The 19,807-nt window shown below is 35.7% G+C and overlaps 1 protein-coding gene across 3 annotated transcripts in view; it reads left to right on the top strand.

Annotated features, from left to right (window-relative positions):
- LOC107878842 (protein kinase and PP2C-like domain-containing protein) overlaps window positions 1-7,027 on the top strand; it is a 31,359-nt gene extending 24,332 nt beyond the window's left edge. For 2 of the 3 annotated variants that reach the window (XM_047402590.1, XM_047402589.1), the window contains one exon: window positions 6,721-7,027. In XM_047402590.1, the coding sequence (XP_047258546.1) occupies window positions 6,721-6,915 (195 nt within the window). In that variant the 3' untranslated portion in view covers window positions 6,916-7,027. Of the gene's footprint in view, window positions 1-6,634 lie in introns of all 3 variants that reach the window. The other variant, XM_016725996.2, reaches the window with a different exon arrangement.
- The last annotated feature ends 12,780 nt before the right edge of the window (window positions 7,028-19,807 follow it).

Below are 19,807 nucleotides of genomic sequence, written 5' to 3'. Positions count from 1 at the left end.
TCCATATTTATGGGGCATAGTTTGCTCTATAAGAAAATGTCACTCCTTGATATTTCAATGACAACTTATTGTTGGGAAAATAATAATCCCACCCAAGGAATAATATCCATGCTAAATAGATAAAGCAAGAGAGTAACAACGACACCAAAATATTATAACAGGGTTAATATAAATACCCGAATAGAGTAATATAATATCACTGATTACAACTTGGTAGTGTCAAAAGACCACTACAGCTTCAAAAGAAACAACACTCTTATTTCACACAACTCACTATAATATTATTCCAACATTACTTTCTCAGACTGTAAAAATAGATTATTGATTGCTCTCTAATACTCTCTATTGCACTCTCTATTTGGTGTGTATTAAACATAAACAAAAGGCTTCTATTTTTAGCCAGTGATGCCGTCCTTAACCAATTAGAGTTGCTCAGTATGTCTTTGCAACGGCAATTTGGTTTTAGCAACTTGCAATTGCAAATTGCATTTGCAATGTGGAAGACTCACGTGGCAATCTCTCCATTTGGCCAACCAGATATCTTGCGCAGCTTGTCTTTCTCTCTTCTTTTTTTTTTCCTTTTATTTTGTATTCAATATATTTAATTATTGGGCCCCACACTTATTGTTATCAAATTCTAGTAGTTGAATCTATTATGTTTTTATGTGACAACATTTTATCCACTTCTAGACCAAATTAGTTGACTCTCAGATTAGACTTGGCTTCTATCTCTGGTTGTACCAAAAGAAGTTATTTCCAGGCACACACTACATTGTTGCACAATCAGTTCCCACATGAAGGTCTGTTTTTCAACTTACATTAAATAATGGAAAATAACATACAGCTAATGATGTGGACTCCGGTTTATTACTAATATCATTTGTTGGTTTGAGGCCTTACGTTTCCTTGACCGATGTTGCTTCCTCTTTGCGGCCACTCTTATTACTTTGACTTTCAAATATATGGGTACATTCAGACTTTCTGTTTTTGTTTTCTTCCCATTCTCCTCTGGTTTTAATATGGGGTTGGATATTAATATAACTGGTAGCACGAATATTTTGGGTGGAAGGGGGAGTTGAGTGGGGAAGCGAAAAGTCGATGCTGATATTGGAATTTGTAAAGTTCATTAGATTTTTGATGGGCACTCACAAGGTCAATTCAAGGCGTTCGAAGGTATGCATAGTTGTTAGTTTAGAAAAGTGAGTCCAAAAGCCAAACCTTCGAATTCTTGTTCCAATTAAGAGTTACCTAAGCCTGTGAGTTCATTGTGCTTTTCTTTGGGTAGTAGTCGTCCATTTAAATTGAAGTTGCATACCATTAGGACATTTTACCCTTAAGGATCTTTGGTATGCGGAATTTGCCACCAAATTAAGCCAGAATTTTTTTTTATTTTTTGGTCAAGGAGATTGCATTAAATTAAAAGAGTAAGGGGCATTCCTGACATTAGTTAGTCAGTCCCTTTAATAATGGGACTCGCATTAGTTAGCAACCTTCACTGTTTTTACTAAAAAAGTTCCAGCCATGTCTGCCCACAAGGCTTGTTTTACACACATCGGTGGAACTTCATAAAGGTTGCTATTTAGCTTCATTTCCGACTGTGCCCCATCTTTGCCATTGCATCTGCTACTCCATTTTGTTCCCTATAATAATGGGACACCATGGGCCTTCCTAGTATTCTTAGTTTTGATATGCAATCATCAATAATGAAATCATAAAATAAGTTCCCATTGGCCAGCCAAGATAAAACTTCAGTTGAGTCTATGTATATTTCTATTGGCCTAAGGTTATTTTCTTCCATAAGACGTAGCCCTTCGTTGAGAGCAATGAGTTTCATTTGGTTGTTGGTTGCCCACGGGTAGGCTTTAGCAAATCCCAGAACCCAACTACCATCAGTGCTACGGATCCCTGCCCCCACCACCACCACCAATACCCTTCTTACTAGGGTTACCCTTACAAGCCCCGTCAGTATTGAGCATAAAGAATTGGGCTTGGGTTTAACCCATCTAAGATTGACGTCCAACGTGTGGTGAGACTGTCAATTGGGGGGAACAAGAGTTATATACTCCAAGGTCTCGTCATAAGCCTGCTTCCAGATTGGATGAGCAACTATGTTGTTGAAAGTATTATGGTTTCTATTCTTCCAAATAGCCTAAAAACTGAATGGCAGGATATTATGTCAAGTAGTGAGCATCTTATCAAAACTCCTATGCTTTAACGTAGACCAATTTGAATACCAATTTTGGGGATAAAAGCTGGTGATGTTGAGACCACTAATCTTTGTGCCAGCTTCAAAGAGATGATTCCTGAAAACTTTGGTAATGGGGCATTCAAAAAGACATGGACTATATCTTCTAGTTGACAGTTACAAGCCCTTCTCGTAAGGCTGACGTCCATCCCTATCTTAGCAAGATAAGAAGAGGTAGGAAGTCTGTTGTATTGGACAAGCCAAAGGAAGGTTTTGAGCCTAGGGGGCAATTGATCTTCTAGATCCACTTAAAAGGTTGGTTGGTGGGATTCACCTGAGCTTTACCAGTACTGGTAATTAGGTTATAAGTGGATTTGGTAGTAAAACACCCATTTTTAGTGAGCCCCCAGATCAGACGATCTGCTTGAATTCTGGGGTTTCTACTAGAGGAACACTTGATGCTGAGAATAAGATCTTGAGGCAGCTGGAGTGAGAGGTTGGAGAAGTTCTAATCACCGTCATTCCAAACCTCAGCAAGGGTTATGTTGTCCTGGGGATGGGAGAAGGGTCCCTGAATCAGGTTCCTTGGGGGATCTAGGTGGGGGATCCATCTATCCACCCAGAAGTTAACTCTGCTACCATTTGAACAACCCAGTGAGCCCTTAATCTACATAAAGCCCCACCATGGAGGATGTTTCTCCAGATTCTAGAGAGACCCTTTTTGGGGGGAGGTTTGGTCTCTCATACTTGCTCCTGAGGGTGGAAACCCACAGGCTATTTGGTGTATGGTAATATCTCCAGGTCAAACTAGCACTGAAAGTATCATTTCGAGTTTTGGCTCTCTGCATCCTAAGACCCCGTCTCGTATTTTGGTTTGGAAATGGAATCCCAGCTTAAGAGGTGCAATTTTCTTTTCTCAGAGGTGGCCCAGGTGGCCCCCCAGATAAAATTTTGTTGAATTCTGTCAATCTGGGAGAGGATAGTACTAGGGAGGGAAAGTATACTGCATAGCGTGGGTTGGGATGATGTTAAGAGAGGATTTGGCCAAGGTTACCCTACTAGCCATACTCTAGAGGTTTACTTCCCAACTAGTCAGCTTAGTATTGTGATTATCCAGGATGAAGTTGAAGTCCTTATTAGCAGGTTCCTTGTGGAAGATAGGGAATTCAAGATATTTGCCAAAACTATCAGAAGCTCTAATGGAAAGGATATTAGAAAGCTGGTTCCTGGTATTGGAGGGACAATTCTTAGAGAAAAGGACTTTAGACTTTGAATGATTGATTCTTTGCCCTGAATGAGAGCTAAAAGCCTGGAGGACCTTTGAGATAGCAACACAGTTGCTTCTAGTGGCTTTAGCAAATAAGGTCAGGTCATCAACAAAGAAAAAATGAAATAATTTGGGTTCTCTATTGCTGATAGAGATGGGTTGCAAGTTCAGGGTATCTATCTCATAGTCAATTTTCCTAAAAAGGAGTTCCATGCACATAACAAAAAGGTAAGGGGATATGGGATCTCCTTGCTTAATTCCTCTAGTGGGCTGGAAGAAATTTGTTTTCTCCCTATTGATAAGGATTGAAATGGTAGAAAAGGAGATGCAAGACATGATGAGGGAGGACAACTTGGGGGACATTGAAGAAATGAAGAGCTTGTCTAATGAAAGACCATTCAATTCTGTCAAAGGTCTTTTCTAAGTCAATTTTAAGGACTATACTAGCCTGATTACCTCTCATTTTTTGGAAGTGAGAGATCACTTCCTGGACAATGATAGCATTATCCGAGGTCCTTCTGTTAGGAAGAAAGCTGGCTTAACTAGTACTAATAATCTTAGCTAGATGGGGTCTAAGTCTCTTACCTATTATTTTGGTGATAAGCTTGTATTGGGTGTTACACATCTCTATAGGCCTGAAGTTTTTGAAACTAGAAGATTAAGGCATTTAAGAATGAGACAAAGGTAAGTGGAGTTCACCTTTGGATCCATTATGCCTTTAGAGAAGGTCTCTTTACAAAACTTGATGACTGAGGCCTCAAGAATCTGCCAGTATTTTTGGTACACAAAAGGTGAAGTCTATCTGGACCAGGGGTCTTATCAGGTTTGAAGGAGAAGATGGTGCTCTTAATCTCCTCATTGAGGGAATACTATCTAGGAGGTAGTGATCATCAGAAGAGAGATCCTCTAGAAGATGGATTAGCTTGATATTTCATGAAGGAAGAGTTGTGATCAGTCATGAAGAGAGAGTTATGATAAAAGACAATATAATGATTGATGGCTTCAGTGGAGGTAATCCAGTTACCACCATCATCCTTCAGAGCATTAATCCTGTTTCTTCTCCTTGTATTGAGGGTAGAGGTATGGAAGAATTTGGTGTTTGAGTCCCCCTCAGCTAGCCAGGTTATTCTGGATTTGAGTCTCCAGAATTTCTACTCTTGCCTAAGGATGAGACTGAAATCCTTAATGAGTTTCCTTTCCAGGGCATAAAGGAAAAGACTGATAGGGTAGCTGGAGGACTTCAGGATGCCAGAAACCTTTGCTAAGATTTTCCTTATTCTTTTTTTTTTTTTAAGATATTACCAAGGGTTTGCCTATTCCAAATCTTGGCCTGATCTTGAAAAAAAGTGGCAGCTTCAATGAGGGTGATTTCATTGCCAAAAGAGTTGTGGATAACCTGAATTAACTAAGATGGGAGCACCACATGGACTCAATCCTAAAAGGTTTTTCAGGTTTGGAGTGGGGTTGGGGGGGAGGGGGGTAGAGACTAACTAGAAGAGGGCAATGGTCAGAGTGGGTCCTAGGGAGGTGAGTTACAGTAGTATTCGAGAAAAGATGGAGCCAATCTTCATTAGCAAAACATCTATCCAATCTTTCTAAAATCAGAGACCTTCTATTTCTGTACCTCTTATTCGTCCAGGTGAACTTACTACCTTTGAAGCCCAGGTCAATCAGTTTACACTGGTTGATGCAGTTCCAAATGGCATTGACTCTATTCCTATTAATACCATTTCCTCCAAACTTCTTCGAGGCCCTAAGATTCTCATTGAAGTCGCCGAGGTGGGGTGTGTGTGTGTGTTATTGGAGGTATTAAGGGAATGAGCAAAGTTTGTGAGATAGTTCCACAGAGAGACTGTCTAGCAAAGAAATCAATACTTGCATAAACGACGCTAAAAAACCAATTAGAAGGTAGATGCCCTGAGGGTGGACAACAATATCCTAGATGGAAAGGGAGGTACTGTCCCACATGATGACAATACCCCCAGAGTTTCCAGTGGCTGGGAATTGGATTTGACTGTTAAACCCAAGAGTCTGAGTAATAGCTTTGTGGTCAACCATGCAGGTCTCAAGCAGGGAGAGTGGGCTTGTGAATGTTGATCATGGCTTGACAATGTCTTCTAAACTCGGCATTATTTGCCCCTCTTACATTCCATATTATGATGTTCATCATGGAATTGACCTGAATTGGTTGGAGATTCTCCATTTGTCCCTTGCCCCTGTCTAGGAGTGGAGGAGAGGCAATCATTGGTTCCTTCCTCTTCTTGGATAGTGAGTTTAGTTTTGTGGAATAAAAGATTCTTGTTCCTGGGAGCTTTAGTTCTAGATCGAATTTGTTGAGCTCCAGAGGTAGAAGGATTAGCAGGAGCTCGCTGATAAGGTCCTCGAACAAGTGGGAAAAAGGTTTTTCTAGAGTGACGACCTCTGTATGAGGAGCTTTCAAGGAGGGGATGTTTTCCGTTTCCCTGTTGCTTTCTCTCAAGGCCTCCAGGGAATTTCCCGTTCTATCATCTCGAGAGATAATGTGATAAGTTGACCAACTGGTCGCTAGACCTTGACTGAAGATGCTTCTCATCGTAGTCATCCATACGTTCAGACCATAATTGGTCAGACCCTGACTCATGCCCTCTCTCACCAGTTGAGCAAGGTAGTGGAGGTCTTGTATTAAGAGGATGAGTGTCCTCCCCTCCACATTTAGCTTCAAACATTTTTTTGGTCAAGTGTTAGCTAGCTTTCTATTTCTGTATCTCCAAATAACTTGATGGATCATTTGTCAGCCAGTCTGGCTGGAATAATTCTAAAGGAGAAAATAGGACATTAGGGTCCCTCTACGTATGTGGTGAGAGATATGTAACCACTTATATAGAGAGAGCACACTATCTCGTGAATCCCCTTTTTCTTTATTTTTCCTATTTCCTTGGTCTCCTTTATTTCTGTTATATGGGCATTCTTGTCGCCAGTTTGCTTCTAATCTTGACTTGCTAATGTTGCTGGATTCTCTGTACCAAGGTTGATAAACAACGCTCGATTAATCACTCCAGTAGTTGAATAATATATATGTAGTCATGCAAGTTACTATGTTACAGTTCTGGTGCTGTTTCGTTTGTGTTAAAATGTTTATAGTGATGATAGAAGGAAAAAGGGTAATGTTGATTTGCTTATTTATGTGTTATTGAATTTGTCAGGTAATGGCGAGTGATGGCCTTTGGGATGTTGTTAGTGAGAGAGATGTATGTTGATTTGCTTATTTATGTGTTATTGAATTTGTCAGGTAATGGCGAGTGATGGCCTTTGGGATGTTGTTAGTGAGAGAGATGTGGTGAACATAATCAGAGACACAGTAAAAGAGCCTGGAATGTGTTCAAAGAGGTTAGCAACAGAAGCTGCAGAACGAGGCAGCAAAGACAATATAACCGTTATTGTTATTTTCTTGCGTTCAGTTTCCACAGCTGAGAGAATTTATTAGCTCATTCATCATTCTTTGCCATTGATTAACTTCCTACAAGTGGAAGATAATTTGTAAATCAATTGATAAGAACAAACCTGATGTTTTTAATCAGTAAGAGTTATTTGGGTCAGTTATTTGTGTGCCCTTTCAGAACAGAGTTATTCTCTTTTTGGACCGATTGGAAAAATGCCCAAATACCTAATAAGTTCCACTAGATAAAGAAACCTTTTTTCGGTTACCTTCTAATGTCCAGTTTCTTTGTTTTTTGAGTCAAAGGGTCAAAAATACATTGCAGGCGTTTGGCCGTAAAAATTAAAATTTTTTGAAGTTTGAGTTGATATTGGAGTTGAAATTGGAGTTGTGTTTGATCATGTCTTTTTATAATTTTTTTGCAGACTTTGGAAAAGACTTTTATAAATATAATTTTAGACCCTCAATTTTAAAAAATTATCAAAATAACCTAATTTAACTAATTTACCTACAAGATACAAAACAAATGTGAGAGGAGACAATAATTTTGAGAATAATCATCTTTTATTCATAATGTCAGTGAGTTCTTCATGAACCAGAAGACCAATTATTCATGAGGTTTGAGTGTATTTATTAAGCATGTATTTTACTTATTAATTTTAATCTACAGTATATTTTTTTTGCGTATTTTATCGATAACTAGTTTAGAGTACGTGTTTTGCATGTGATAGTTAGGCATTTAACTCTAGTGGTTGGCTGCAGTTAATATGGTGTTTTTGTGAAAATAAGAAAAGAAGGTTATTTGTAACAATAAAAAAAATTGAAATTGAAGTAGGAAAAAAGTGAAAACAAGTATTAACTTGTTTTCACTTTTCTAAAAACAATTTGCATTTGAAATTCTCTAATGAATGTAGTTGCAAGATCAATTTAGGTAAAATATTAGAGGTTCAGAAGACCATAATCTTACTATTAACCTCATAAATCAACAATCAAATAGACGAATTAATTGATGAGAAAGTATTGTAATGCAAGATTGAAAATCATGCCTTAACCCTGCAATTCTCATAATTACTATATACAACACATTACTTACTGCATTGCTTTTATTATTAATTTTAAAATAATAAAAATCAATAGTTTCTTTGGTTACAATTTCACTTGTTTAATTTCATAGTATTACTTGAATAGGATATTTTGCTAAGTCACAAGTGTTTATAGGTTGATATCAAGTTCGTAAGAGCCACTATATTACTTGTACAACTATATATACTTGTGTGTGCATTTGGAGGCAATAAGTTTTTGCACTTTATGGAAAGTCTTTTAACTCTGAGCTACGTGTGCAATGTTTTAGTGACATTGTAAATGATTCTGCAAGCTGAGATCTGAACTCCTTCATTCTTGCTATTGTTTCTTCTTTTCCAAATTTCTTAGACTATTATTCTTGGGATTTCTATGAAATGGAGCTTTATTCCTTGTTTTACTACTGCATTTCACCATAGCATAATGATCTTCCTTAGATTTTGTTCTTCAATATTAAGAATAAAAATAAGAGCAATTCCTATTAGTAGTGGAGAGTATAGAAAGAGGTCGGATATAGTTTCTTGGTCTGGACTATGCAACACCAACATTTAGAAGGTAATTCATAACGTCATCTCCTTATCCCATCATCCACTAAGATTATGAACTTAAATAATCTCCATAAAGAAAGCAATTTTCAATGCCAGACCTTTCACCCATATGTCTTTTAGGATTTTATTTGATTGCTTCTTGTGTCTTATATAATCCTAAGCTAGCTTGATAGTAAATTCTCCTATAGACTCTAGTATTAACCAAGGCTTATACATGATCTTTATGTCTATTGGAGGTTGAATTTTCTAGATGATGTAGTCTGATAATTCTTGTGGCAAGATGTTATTTAAATTACTAGTTTAACTCCACGTGCCTAGCACGTGTAATGTTTGATTATTTAAAATTAAATGATTTTGCCTATTGCGGAGATTTTTAATAAAGTGTAAAAGTTCAAATCACTTTTCAAAAATCTTTCACACTTTAATATATTAATGTAAACATAAACATATACACATATATGTTTTACCACCCGAAGTTTCAAGTGGTTGGTGGATCATTACTTTTGCGTTTGCCATATAGTACTTGTTTTTCTTGTTGCCACGGACTAAGAGAGACGCATTAATTTGAACAATATTTGTGTTATGATTTTTTTTATATTTAAATTTTTTCTTTATTTTTAAAGTCAAATCTTTACAAAATCATTGGTTACATTCTTATTACGTATTTACAACTTTTAAAAATCTGACACTTCTTAAATTTTTCTTATTCTAATAATTTTATATTTATTTCTAGATTTTTCAAATCTTCTTAAAATTAAATTTCGTTGATTTAGAATTCCAATGAAAAAAGTATTTATTGTCATTAATTTTGATGACTTCTAATAATCAAAGATTTTATCATAAATCTATTTAATTATTTTTCAACTCTTAAATTAGAAAAAATATTGAAATTCTGATAAATTCTAATAAGGAAAATTTTTACCACAAATATATTTAATTACTTTTTAACTCTTAAATATTAGAAAAATAATGAAAAGACGATTTTGTCTAAAACAAAAATTTTTAATGAAGGACAAAAAATTCAAACAAGGTTCTTCACAATTTTAATTTATTATAAATATAGATGTTCATGCATCTACCTTCCCTAACCAATTCCCCCATATTCTAAATACTATCATTAAAAATAAAGACTTTTGAGGTTAGAGAGTTAATGCACTAAGTCATGTTCAATTGTCATATCACATCTATGCGAAAATCGTAATAGATTGCCACCATATTTGATGCTCAATAAGGCCTCTAGCTTGTAGATTTTTTTTCATACTTGAAACCATTATAATCAGTCTTCTAGGTCACCAAGTTCTAATTAATCTTCTAGTAGTACTTATTACTCATGTAGGCACTCCATACAATAGATTTAAATCTAAAGTTTTTCCAATCCTTGCAGAATAATTTCATAGATACATCATGCAAAAATCTAAAAACTCAGTTTCCTCACTACTTCTGATAGGCATAGATTATTCCACCTAGTCTAGTGTCTACGTCGTCCTCATATACAACTGCTTCAAGAAAATTCAGCCATCATCTTATTAATTTAATTAAGAACATTTTGGGAGAATTCATTACTGAAAAGCCACGAATGTGAATACTCAGCAAAACATGCTTAATAAATATAATTCTTTCCCAATAGGACAAATTTTCCCAATAGGACAAATTTTCCTTCAAGGTTTGTAATTTTGGGCTGCTCTCATGAATAATTTGCTTGTAGTATACTTTGCTTTCTCATATGAAATATGGAACAACCTAGGTATGTGAAGGAAAATTCCTTCCTTTCAATTCTAGTAGGCACTTATTTATTGTAATCACTGCTCTTTTAGGAACTTTGTCATGTAAGTAAATGACACTCTTGACTTTATTGATCTCATATACATAAATTTTGTCATACTCCCGTAATCCAATACCATCTACAGTGTCTAGACTTTAGCAAATAATTATGTCATCTACAAAGTAAAGATAACTGATTCTAGGATTCCTTCTTGGCATGCCAATTCTTTTAAATTCCTTGTTGAGCATCAAAGAATTTAATAACCTTGTCATGACTTTTGCAATTAAAATGAACAAAATGGAAGATAAAGGATTTCTTTGTGTCGGCCCTCTAGAAGAGGTAAAGAAACTGTTAGATTGTCTGTTTAAAAGAATTTGAGTATCAATTATTGCTCAGTAATCTAAATACCATGTCAATTATTCTTTTTTAAAATCTTATTTTTCTCAAGATTTTGATTAAGAATAATAATGAAGTTGTTCATACACAGTCTTCATGCTTAGCTTAATAACTAAATTATCAGATTTTCTTCTTTTTTTATGTCAGTGATCATTTCTTATATCAATATATTTTTTAATATGCTTTTACCTTGCATAAAACTAGCTTTGTTTTGGAGAAATGAGATCATAAAGTAGCCCTTTGATTTTTTTTATAAATAATTTTAAAGAAGATTTTGTTGATGATGTTGATTAGGATTTGTGCTGAGCTCTTGATATTCAGAGTTGATTTATTTTCTTCACACACATATATATATATAATAACACTCATTGTATTTAGTGGTTGGTGTACTAGTGACACCAGGTCTTGGGAGATGTTTGTATATTTATTCTTTTAAATCATATATTACTTATGGATCCTTATTATATGTATTTATCTATATAGTCAGTTAGTTTGTCCTATTGTTCTTTATTTTTTCTAGTAGCTACTTATTCTATCTCGATGTAGGATTTAACTTACCTACTATTTTTTTAAAATTAATTTGAAATTTTATTAATAAGTCAACAAAAAATTAAAAGGTTTATTACAAAAATGGACTGAACCATCTAAAATCTGCCAATGCATTGGGCCTACATAATTCGGACCAACAAAAAGCCCGGCCCAAACCCTCTAAACTTAGACATATATGAATGTCTTTGGGGTTTTCAAATGTTATTTGTTGTCTCTTCCGTCATTGCAGCTCTTTTTTAGGTGAAGTTCCATGGAGTCGGCGGCCTTTAATCTTCAATTTGTCATGTTGGTTCTCTGGATTATCAACACTGTGCCTGAAACGTTGTAAAATCCTGCTATCAATAGCTCTCAAAAGTAAGTACTTTACCCAATTGTATACTTGACTCCATCTGTTCAGCTCTCTCTTTCTGTCTTTAACCTACATTCTTCTGCTTATGCTCTTTCTCACCTGAGTTCTCTTGTGGATGGGATGGTTCTTCTTTTTTGGTGCTAAAATGAGGGTTGTAAGTCCCTAAGATGGATTGCATATCTAAGTAAGTAATATCTTCTGCTTTCTGTTCACTTCTCTTCTCTGTAAAATCCCCTTATTCCCTTTATTTCAAACTTGTTGACAGATCTGTCTGGGAAGGAGATAAGGGATGCTCGGACCCGCTATTCTTTGAACTGTTTTTTGCTTCTCAGGTGTATTGGTTAAGTCAAACTCACTCGACCTTCCTCCTTTACCTAAAGTCCTTTTTTGATGGCTGATTCTGTATAGGCTAGTCAGCTTTTGGTGTTTGTGATTGCTCTATTTGGTTGTACATAGATGCTTGTAAGCTCTTTTAGCTCTGTTAGCTATAGCCTTCAGCCTTTTCATCATTTTTTCAGTGACGCTCTTATGTATGGACACTGTAGCTTAGCACTGTTAAGGATTTTCTTTCCATTGACTTGTAGTTGCTGAAATGTTGTTATGTTGAATCCTTCAGTATCTATTGTTGTGTTTGCTAAATGATCTGCCAACTGATTCTCTTCCCTTAAAATGTGTTGAAATTTTACTTGTTTATCATGTAATAGCTCAGTAATTTATTCAATATAATCTAACACATTCCATGGGCATTTCCACTCTGTAATTAAAACCTTTAGCATAATAAGAGAATCCGTTTGAAAAATTACCTTATTAAGATTGGACAGATCATAATAGATTGTTGCTTGAAGCATAACATATGCTTCTACCTCCATGTTAGTGGTATCTGCAATCTTTGCTCCTTGTGCAAACCTTAAATCTCTTTTTCATCTCTCAGACATAAAGCATAAGAACTTACCCCTGGATTACCTCTAGAAGCTCCATCTGTATTGTACTTCAACCAACCTTTTTCTGGAAATTGCCACTCAACCTTTGTTAGCTTAATTGTTGACCACTTTTGCTCTAGTTGTTGATGTATTTTTAGCCACAACAATGGAAAAACTTGTCTAGGTTTCTCACCTTGAGAAATAAACCAATATTTCTATTGAAATTGAATATTACTTTATAAGTTGACAAAGTTTTTCCATCATGTTTAGCACTGTTTCTTCTTCTCCACTGTAACCCCCCGATTTTCTGAACCGGAATGCTACACGGTGCTCATGACCCCGAAGGACCACAAGCTAACCCATGACTAATATTTGTACCTGTATACTGCATAACATATCATAAAATGCGGAAACATGAACATGAAGGGCCATAAGGTTCGAACTGAATAAATATCTGCTAACAAAATGTTTGAAAAATGTATAACAATACCAAAATAAGTCATAAATACTGAAAATAATGAGATCTGATTATCTAATCTGATATCTAGTCTGAAAGCCTTTAATTGAACTGAATAAGGAGTTGAAGGAACATGTCTCCAACTAACTCCATCTAGCAACTGAATAGCAAATGTAGCAATAATCATATCATCCTCGAATAAGAAGGACTAACTGCAAACTCTAAACGCTGGAATGCTACTGCTGATCTGGAGCTCGTGCCTCTGAACCTATGATGTAACATAAGAGAAAGCACTATAGCGCAAATATGTCAGTACGTCTGAATGTACTGGGTATACGAGGGAGGTAGGCTAAATGCAAAGGGTTATATACATGAACAATGCTGACTAATATGAACGTGAGAATACATACATGCATACATAATTGTAACTGAACTCGTGGAGATACTGACTACTGAGTCTGAATATTGACAACATGAGTGTACTGATACTGAGATACTGAATAGATGAATGACTGTTTCTGACAGTTCGAATTACGAAGAACTGGTCTGTTGACTGTGTCTGACAGTCCTGAAGCTGAATACTGATATCATGAATTCTGATAACTGATATGACTGATACATGAGTTCAGAAAACTGATATAACTGATATAATTGTGATGATCAGCCTAACCGTTGTAACTGATACTGAGCGACTATATCTGACAGTCTAAGTTCTGATGGAACTATCTAAGTTCTATTTTATATGGAGTAACTGCATTTGAGATCAGTCCTATCTAGTGGGTGATCTTTAAATCTGATGATTCTGATACTGTTTAACTATAGTTGAGATCAGTCCTGTCTAATGGGTGATCTTGAAGTCTATTTATAATGATAATGATTGATTGTCTCTAACAGTACTAAATCTGTACTACTGAACTGAGTTGACTGTATCTGACAGTCCTGAATCTGCAACTGAAACTGTGAGATGTGTTTATCTAACCGATATGCCTCAAGCTAAGCTGACTAGGGTCCAATCTCTGCCCTGTCTGGAAGGGTGTCAGTACCGCGCCACCAGTAAAGACATCTGTTGTGGAGTCAGTCCTAATCTAACGAGTCACTCCTGGGATCAGTTCTATACATATAAATGTGCTAACGGGTGACCCCTGAGTATGTCATTCCTATCTAACGGGTGACATCTCGTACCTACGCTAGCTACGTAGTTCTAAAACTTAGGGATTACTTCTAAGGATCTTAATCCTAATCTAGTGGGTGAGTCCCCATCCCTAGGCTCACTCGGTGCTGAATCCTACTCCCATCCGAAAGACACTGAACTGAATAACTGGGCTGAACTAAATAACTTAACTGAACTGGTTTGCTGAACTGATACTGATTAACTGAACTGAAAATAGTGGTATTGTTTAGCGGAGCTAAAACTGAGTTTACTGGATTCTGATTACAGATGGAATATAATGAGTTCTGAGGACTGATTAAGAATACTGAAGTTACTGAGATTTACTGTGATTACTGAGGTTATTGAGCACTGAGATTACTGAGAATACTGAACTACTGAGATTACTGAGTTTTCCTAAGTCACATGACTGACTGATTTTTATAGATCATGGCTTGACTGAGAGTATCGTGAAAACATGACATGGCTCTAGGCACAAAGCTATATTTTTCGGGTACGAATACCCCCAGGACTCGATAGAATGAAACTGACTCACACATGACACGACTTGATCACAAGATCGGAGTCCACAATTCACAATATCATAAGTAAGAGATATTATACTTCATGTATTTATTCAACATCTCAAACATGGTAGGGGAAAGCATGGATATATTTCATGTACATAATTCATATCTCCATTATCATACATGTTTCATACCACAACAATAACAACACATAAATAGCATGGAAATCCATATTGAAGTGTATAGCTAAAATGGACTTGTCATTTAGATATCATGGAATTATGTAAATATGAATTTCTAGCATCCTAGGCATTTTATCAAACACCTTGCATGCATTTTTTAAGGCATAGGTGGATTTCATACTTGCATCATATCAAACCACCCAAAGTTTGTGTTTTTCAACTAACAACCACATATATTCCATGAAAACACCTTTAGACATCATCTTGAAACTTAAACAACAATCATCAACAAGTACATGCTCATATCACCACAAAAAGTTTACAAAATAACATTTAAAAGCATGATTCTTGAGCTCTATGAACGAATTGAATCCATAGATGAACACTACGCATACCTTAAAGCTTGATCTTGAAAGAGATCTAATGTTTCTGAAGGTTCCTGAAGAAATCATTAGGCTTGCCCTTGATTTTTCTTGGGTTTAACCTCTTTGGGAAAGAATGTTCTTGTTCCTGAGGAGATGATCTTGAGAGAAAACCCTAATCTTGTGGTTGAAAGCATAAGAGAGGGTTTTTTAGATGCTTAACTAAAGAAAAATGGGAAAAATTATGCCTCTTTAGGGTTATAAGTCGTGGGAAGTGAAGGAAAAAGACCAAAATACCCTTATGAAATAAATTTACAGTTACTGAAAATAATAGCTGACGACATTTGTGACAAGGCATCCAAAATATGGTAAGCCATCAAAAATGTCGTCACACAAAAGTTGGATTCTACCTAAGGCTAACGACATTTGTGACATGGCGTCAAAAATGTGGTAAGCCGTCAAAAATGTCGTCACACAGAAGTTGGATTCTGCCTAAGGCTGACGACATTTGCGACATGGCATCAAAAATATGGTAAGCTACCTCGAATATCGTCACTTAAGAGCTGGTTTCTGCCTAAGGCTGACGACCTTCGTGATAGGGCGTCACAAATGTGGTAAGCTACCACGAATGTCGTCACACTGTTTTCAGTCTGACATACTGGAGTAAAATAGGAATAACTCTTTGCTCCGAAATCAGATTTAGGTGAAATTGGTATCGTTGGAAAGATAATTCAATTATCTATCTGTTGATAGGTCATGAGATTAAAAATTTCAAGTATAATGAGATATATGCTCGTTTGAAGTTGACTATACCAATATCCTTCTCAAGAATTCAATCGGTAAGGAATGTTTTGATTAATCTGATAGTTGGGAGTTATTTGAAGCCTTAATATACATCTAACTTACTCATAAAACTATAAAAGAACCATGATTTACTATGCATAAGCTTGTTACATGGCTCTAATATTGGTTTGAATTTTTTTGGGGTATTACACCACAACTCCCATAAAATCATGCTGGGAATTGACTGATAGTATGCTTTAGTTGCTCCCTGATTTTCAGCATTCAACCAGTAGTTAATAAGCTCTCTTAGGCTAGCTCCCTGCATAGTGATACCTGTACAAGAAGAAAAATAGGACCAATTCCTGTTAGCAGCGCCTGATTTCAAAAACACGTGTGAAATGGTTTCTTGATCAGGCTTGGACAACACCAACATCTAGTTTGCCCTTCAACTCCCCATTTTCTCAAATTATCATCAACAGGAACTTTACCCTTCCAAAATCTCCACATTAAGAATGCCATTTTAAAAGGTAAACCTTTCACCCAAATATTTTTATAAACTACATTTCTTTCCTCCCTTTGTCTAATATAATTCCAATTTGATTTGACAGTGAATCTGCCATTCGAATCAAGCATCCATATTGGACTGGCTTTTCTCTCTACTATTTGGAATTCTGATGGATTCTATGATGTGTTCTGCAACTTTTTATGGAAATACCTGATACAGTAATTGTGAATTCCAGCCTCCATTATGAATCAAATATTTTACTTATTGATATTAAATATCCCATTCCCTTGAATTCTGCACAAATGTATACAAATCTTCTTTTGTTGTCCAATTATCAAACCAAAGATTTGAATTTCCTTTTTTAATCCTCCAAAAATTTGATGCTCCACCAGATTCCTTGCCTGTAAATCTTTTTCCATACCTGCGATCCAGCATCAGTTTTCCACACTATCTCATTTGGATGCTTATTTCTGCAATACTTATTCTGCATGTATCTACTCCAAATAGAGTCTTTGGTTCTAAAACTCCACCACAGTTTGCAGAATAAGTTCATTGAGACACCTTTGATGTTTCTGAACCCCAGACCTCCTTCTTCCTCAGGCAAACAAAGTTTTCTCCATTTAACCCAATGTCTGCTCTTTCCTCCTATATGAGTACTCTAAAAGAATTAAACAAGCTTTTTTTGAATTGTATTGAGTATATTTAAAGGGGGATTCATGACAAATAAATAGTGGATTGGGATACTCTGTAGGACATGTTTGATCTGAATAGCTCTTTCCCCATAAGATAAAAGCTTTCTTTTCTACCCTTAAAATTTTTCACTAATTTTGCTCATCATAGCTTGATAATAATCCTTCTTATTTCTCATATGGAATATTGGTCAACAATGTAAGTGAAAGAAAAATCCTTTCTCATGATTCCAGTGACCACTTCAACCAATACCACAACACCTTGAGAAACTCCCTTACGTAAATACAAGGAGCTTTTCTCCTTATTAACCTTCTGACCTGACACTCTTTCATACTTCTCTAGTGTACTGGTCATTTTCTGCATTTATTGTAGATCAGTTTTGCATAAAATTATCATGTCATCGGCAAAGGCAAAATGATTTACCTTAGGACTTCCTCTTGGCATTCCAAATAGTTTAAAATCTTTAGAAGCCATTAAAGACTTTAGAGCTCTTGACATCCTTTCTGCTGCAATAATAAATAGAGTAGGAGATAGTGGATCTCCTTATTTCAAACCTCTAGAGGATTTGAAAAACCATTAGGCTGTTCTTTTAACAGAATAGAATACGAGTTGTTTCCAACTAATCTGAATACCATATCAATCATCAACTCACTAAATCCGACCTTCCTCAATACTTTAGTAAGAAACAACCAATCAACCCTGTCATAAGCTTTCATCATGTCTAGCTTTATTACCAGATTAGAACTTCTACTTCTTTTCCTAATTTCTGTGATAATTTTCTGAACCATCAATATGTTCTCAGCAATGCTTCTTCCCTGAACAAATCTTGATTGTTCATCTGAAATAATAGAAGGCAGAACCCTTTTAATTCTCTCATGACTAATTTTGGAAAATATTTTGTTCATAAAATTACTCAAAGATATTGGCCTCATATCCGAAAATATATTAACCACTAGCTTCTTGGGTAACAATATCAAGTTTGTGCGAGTCAAAAATTTTGGTAATTCAAACCCACAAGAGAGTTATAATCATATTATAGATATCTTGACCCATAATCTCCCAGATATCCTGAAAATAATACTCCTATCATATAATCAGGTCCTCCTACACTGTTCCTATTCAGCCCCATCACAGCCTCCTTAACTTCTTGGATCTCTGGAAACTTATTCATAGCTTTATTTCATTCAACAGTCACTACAGTAGGTAGTTCATTTAGCATGTAAAATTCAACTATTTCTTTCTCTTAGAAAATTGTCTCTTAAAGAAACTAATAGCTTCCTCAACAACGTCTTTATGATTTTCCATCCACTCCCCCTCATCATTTTGAATTCTTATTATTTTCAGTCTACTTCTTCTTCCTTTCACAATAGCATAAAAAAATTTAGTGTTTCTTTCCCCATCTTTAAACCATTCCAACCCTGCCTTTTTTGCCTTCAGAAATCCTCTTCTCTCTTCAATTGTAAGTTTAATTCTATTTGTTCTTTAAAAAATATCTGTCTATTATTGCCTGATGTATTTTCCTCAAACTGTTTCTCTCTGACTCTGATGATCTCATCTAATGTTGCAATTTTCTGGAAGATATTACCAAAATATTTCTTACTCCATTTTGTCAAAGCATTTTTAACACTTTTCAACTTGTGATGAGACACAATAAAAGGATTACCCATTACTTCAGTTTCCAAATTTTCCGTAATTTCCTCATAACATACTTGCTCTTTCAGCCACATATTCAGAAACCTAAATGGTTAGTGAATAGTTTTCTCCACTGTGCTGAAATGAATCTTTAGAGGAGTGTGATCAGATCCACTTCTAAACAGATGCTCCACTCCAAGGATTGAAAAAAGATTCTGTGGTTTATCATTGCAAAGCACTCTATCCAATCTTTTAAATATACACTCTTCATCTGTCCTTCCATTCCATTAGGTATATTTACTACCTTTGAAACCTGGATCCTCCATTCCATATAGATTAATAAAATGCTTGAAATATTTTGTCTCAGCCACTGTGACTAGTAATTCTCCTAATTTCTCCTCTTAACTTACAATTACATTGAAATCTCCCTCTATCATCCATGGATCTTGCATTGTCTGGGCCATTTCTACAAGTGAATCCCATAAACATAACTGCTCCTGTTGAGTGCATTTAGCATATACCAGAGTAACCACAACTGTAATACATGTTTCCTGACTGTCCAATTGAATGGTCAGTTATTGCTCTTCATCTTTTATTACAACACAGTCAATAAAATCTTTAGTGAAAAACCATATTTTGCCAGAGAGGTTTGCAACTCTATTCTCTATGCTTAATCTTCTTCTGTATTCATCAATAGTGTTATTTTCCTGGAAAGTCTCCATTAAGCCTATGAATGAGAAGTGGTATCTTTTTTTTAGAGTAATAAGTCTAGTAAATGCTTTCTGAGTGTTCACTGATCTGATATTCTAGATTAAAGCATTCATTTAGACTTATTTTTTTACTGAATTCCTTGTCTGCATTGAGGAGTTTTTAACTCTTTTATCTTTCTTCTTCTGTACACCCTGATTTGTTTTCATCATCTCTATCTGCCTCGGAGATAAGTTACCTTTCACTTCTATCTTCTCAATGGTTTTGGTCAAGTCTCCTTTATCCAAGTTAGCATTTTCCACATTGTTGCACTCTGTCTGATTCTTCACCTGGATTGCTAAAG

This window comes from Capsicum annuum, unplaced genomic scaffold (genome assembly GCF_002878395.1).
Source record: "Capsicum annuum cultivar UCD-10X-F1 unplaced genomic scaffold, UCD10Xv1.1 ctg2489, whole genome shotgun sequence".
In the NCBI taxonomy this organism is placed as follows: domain Eukaryota; kingdom Viridiplantae; phylum Streptophyta; class Magnoliopsida; order Solanales; family Solanaceae; genus Capsicum; species Capsicum annuum.
This window is presented reverse-complemented; position numbering and strand designations above follow the sequence as displayed.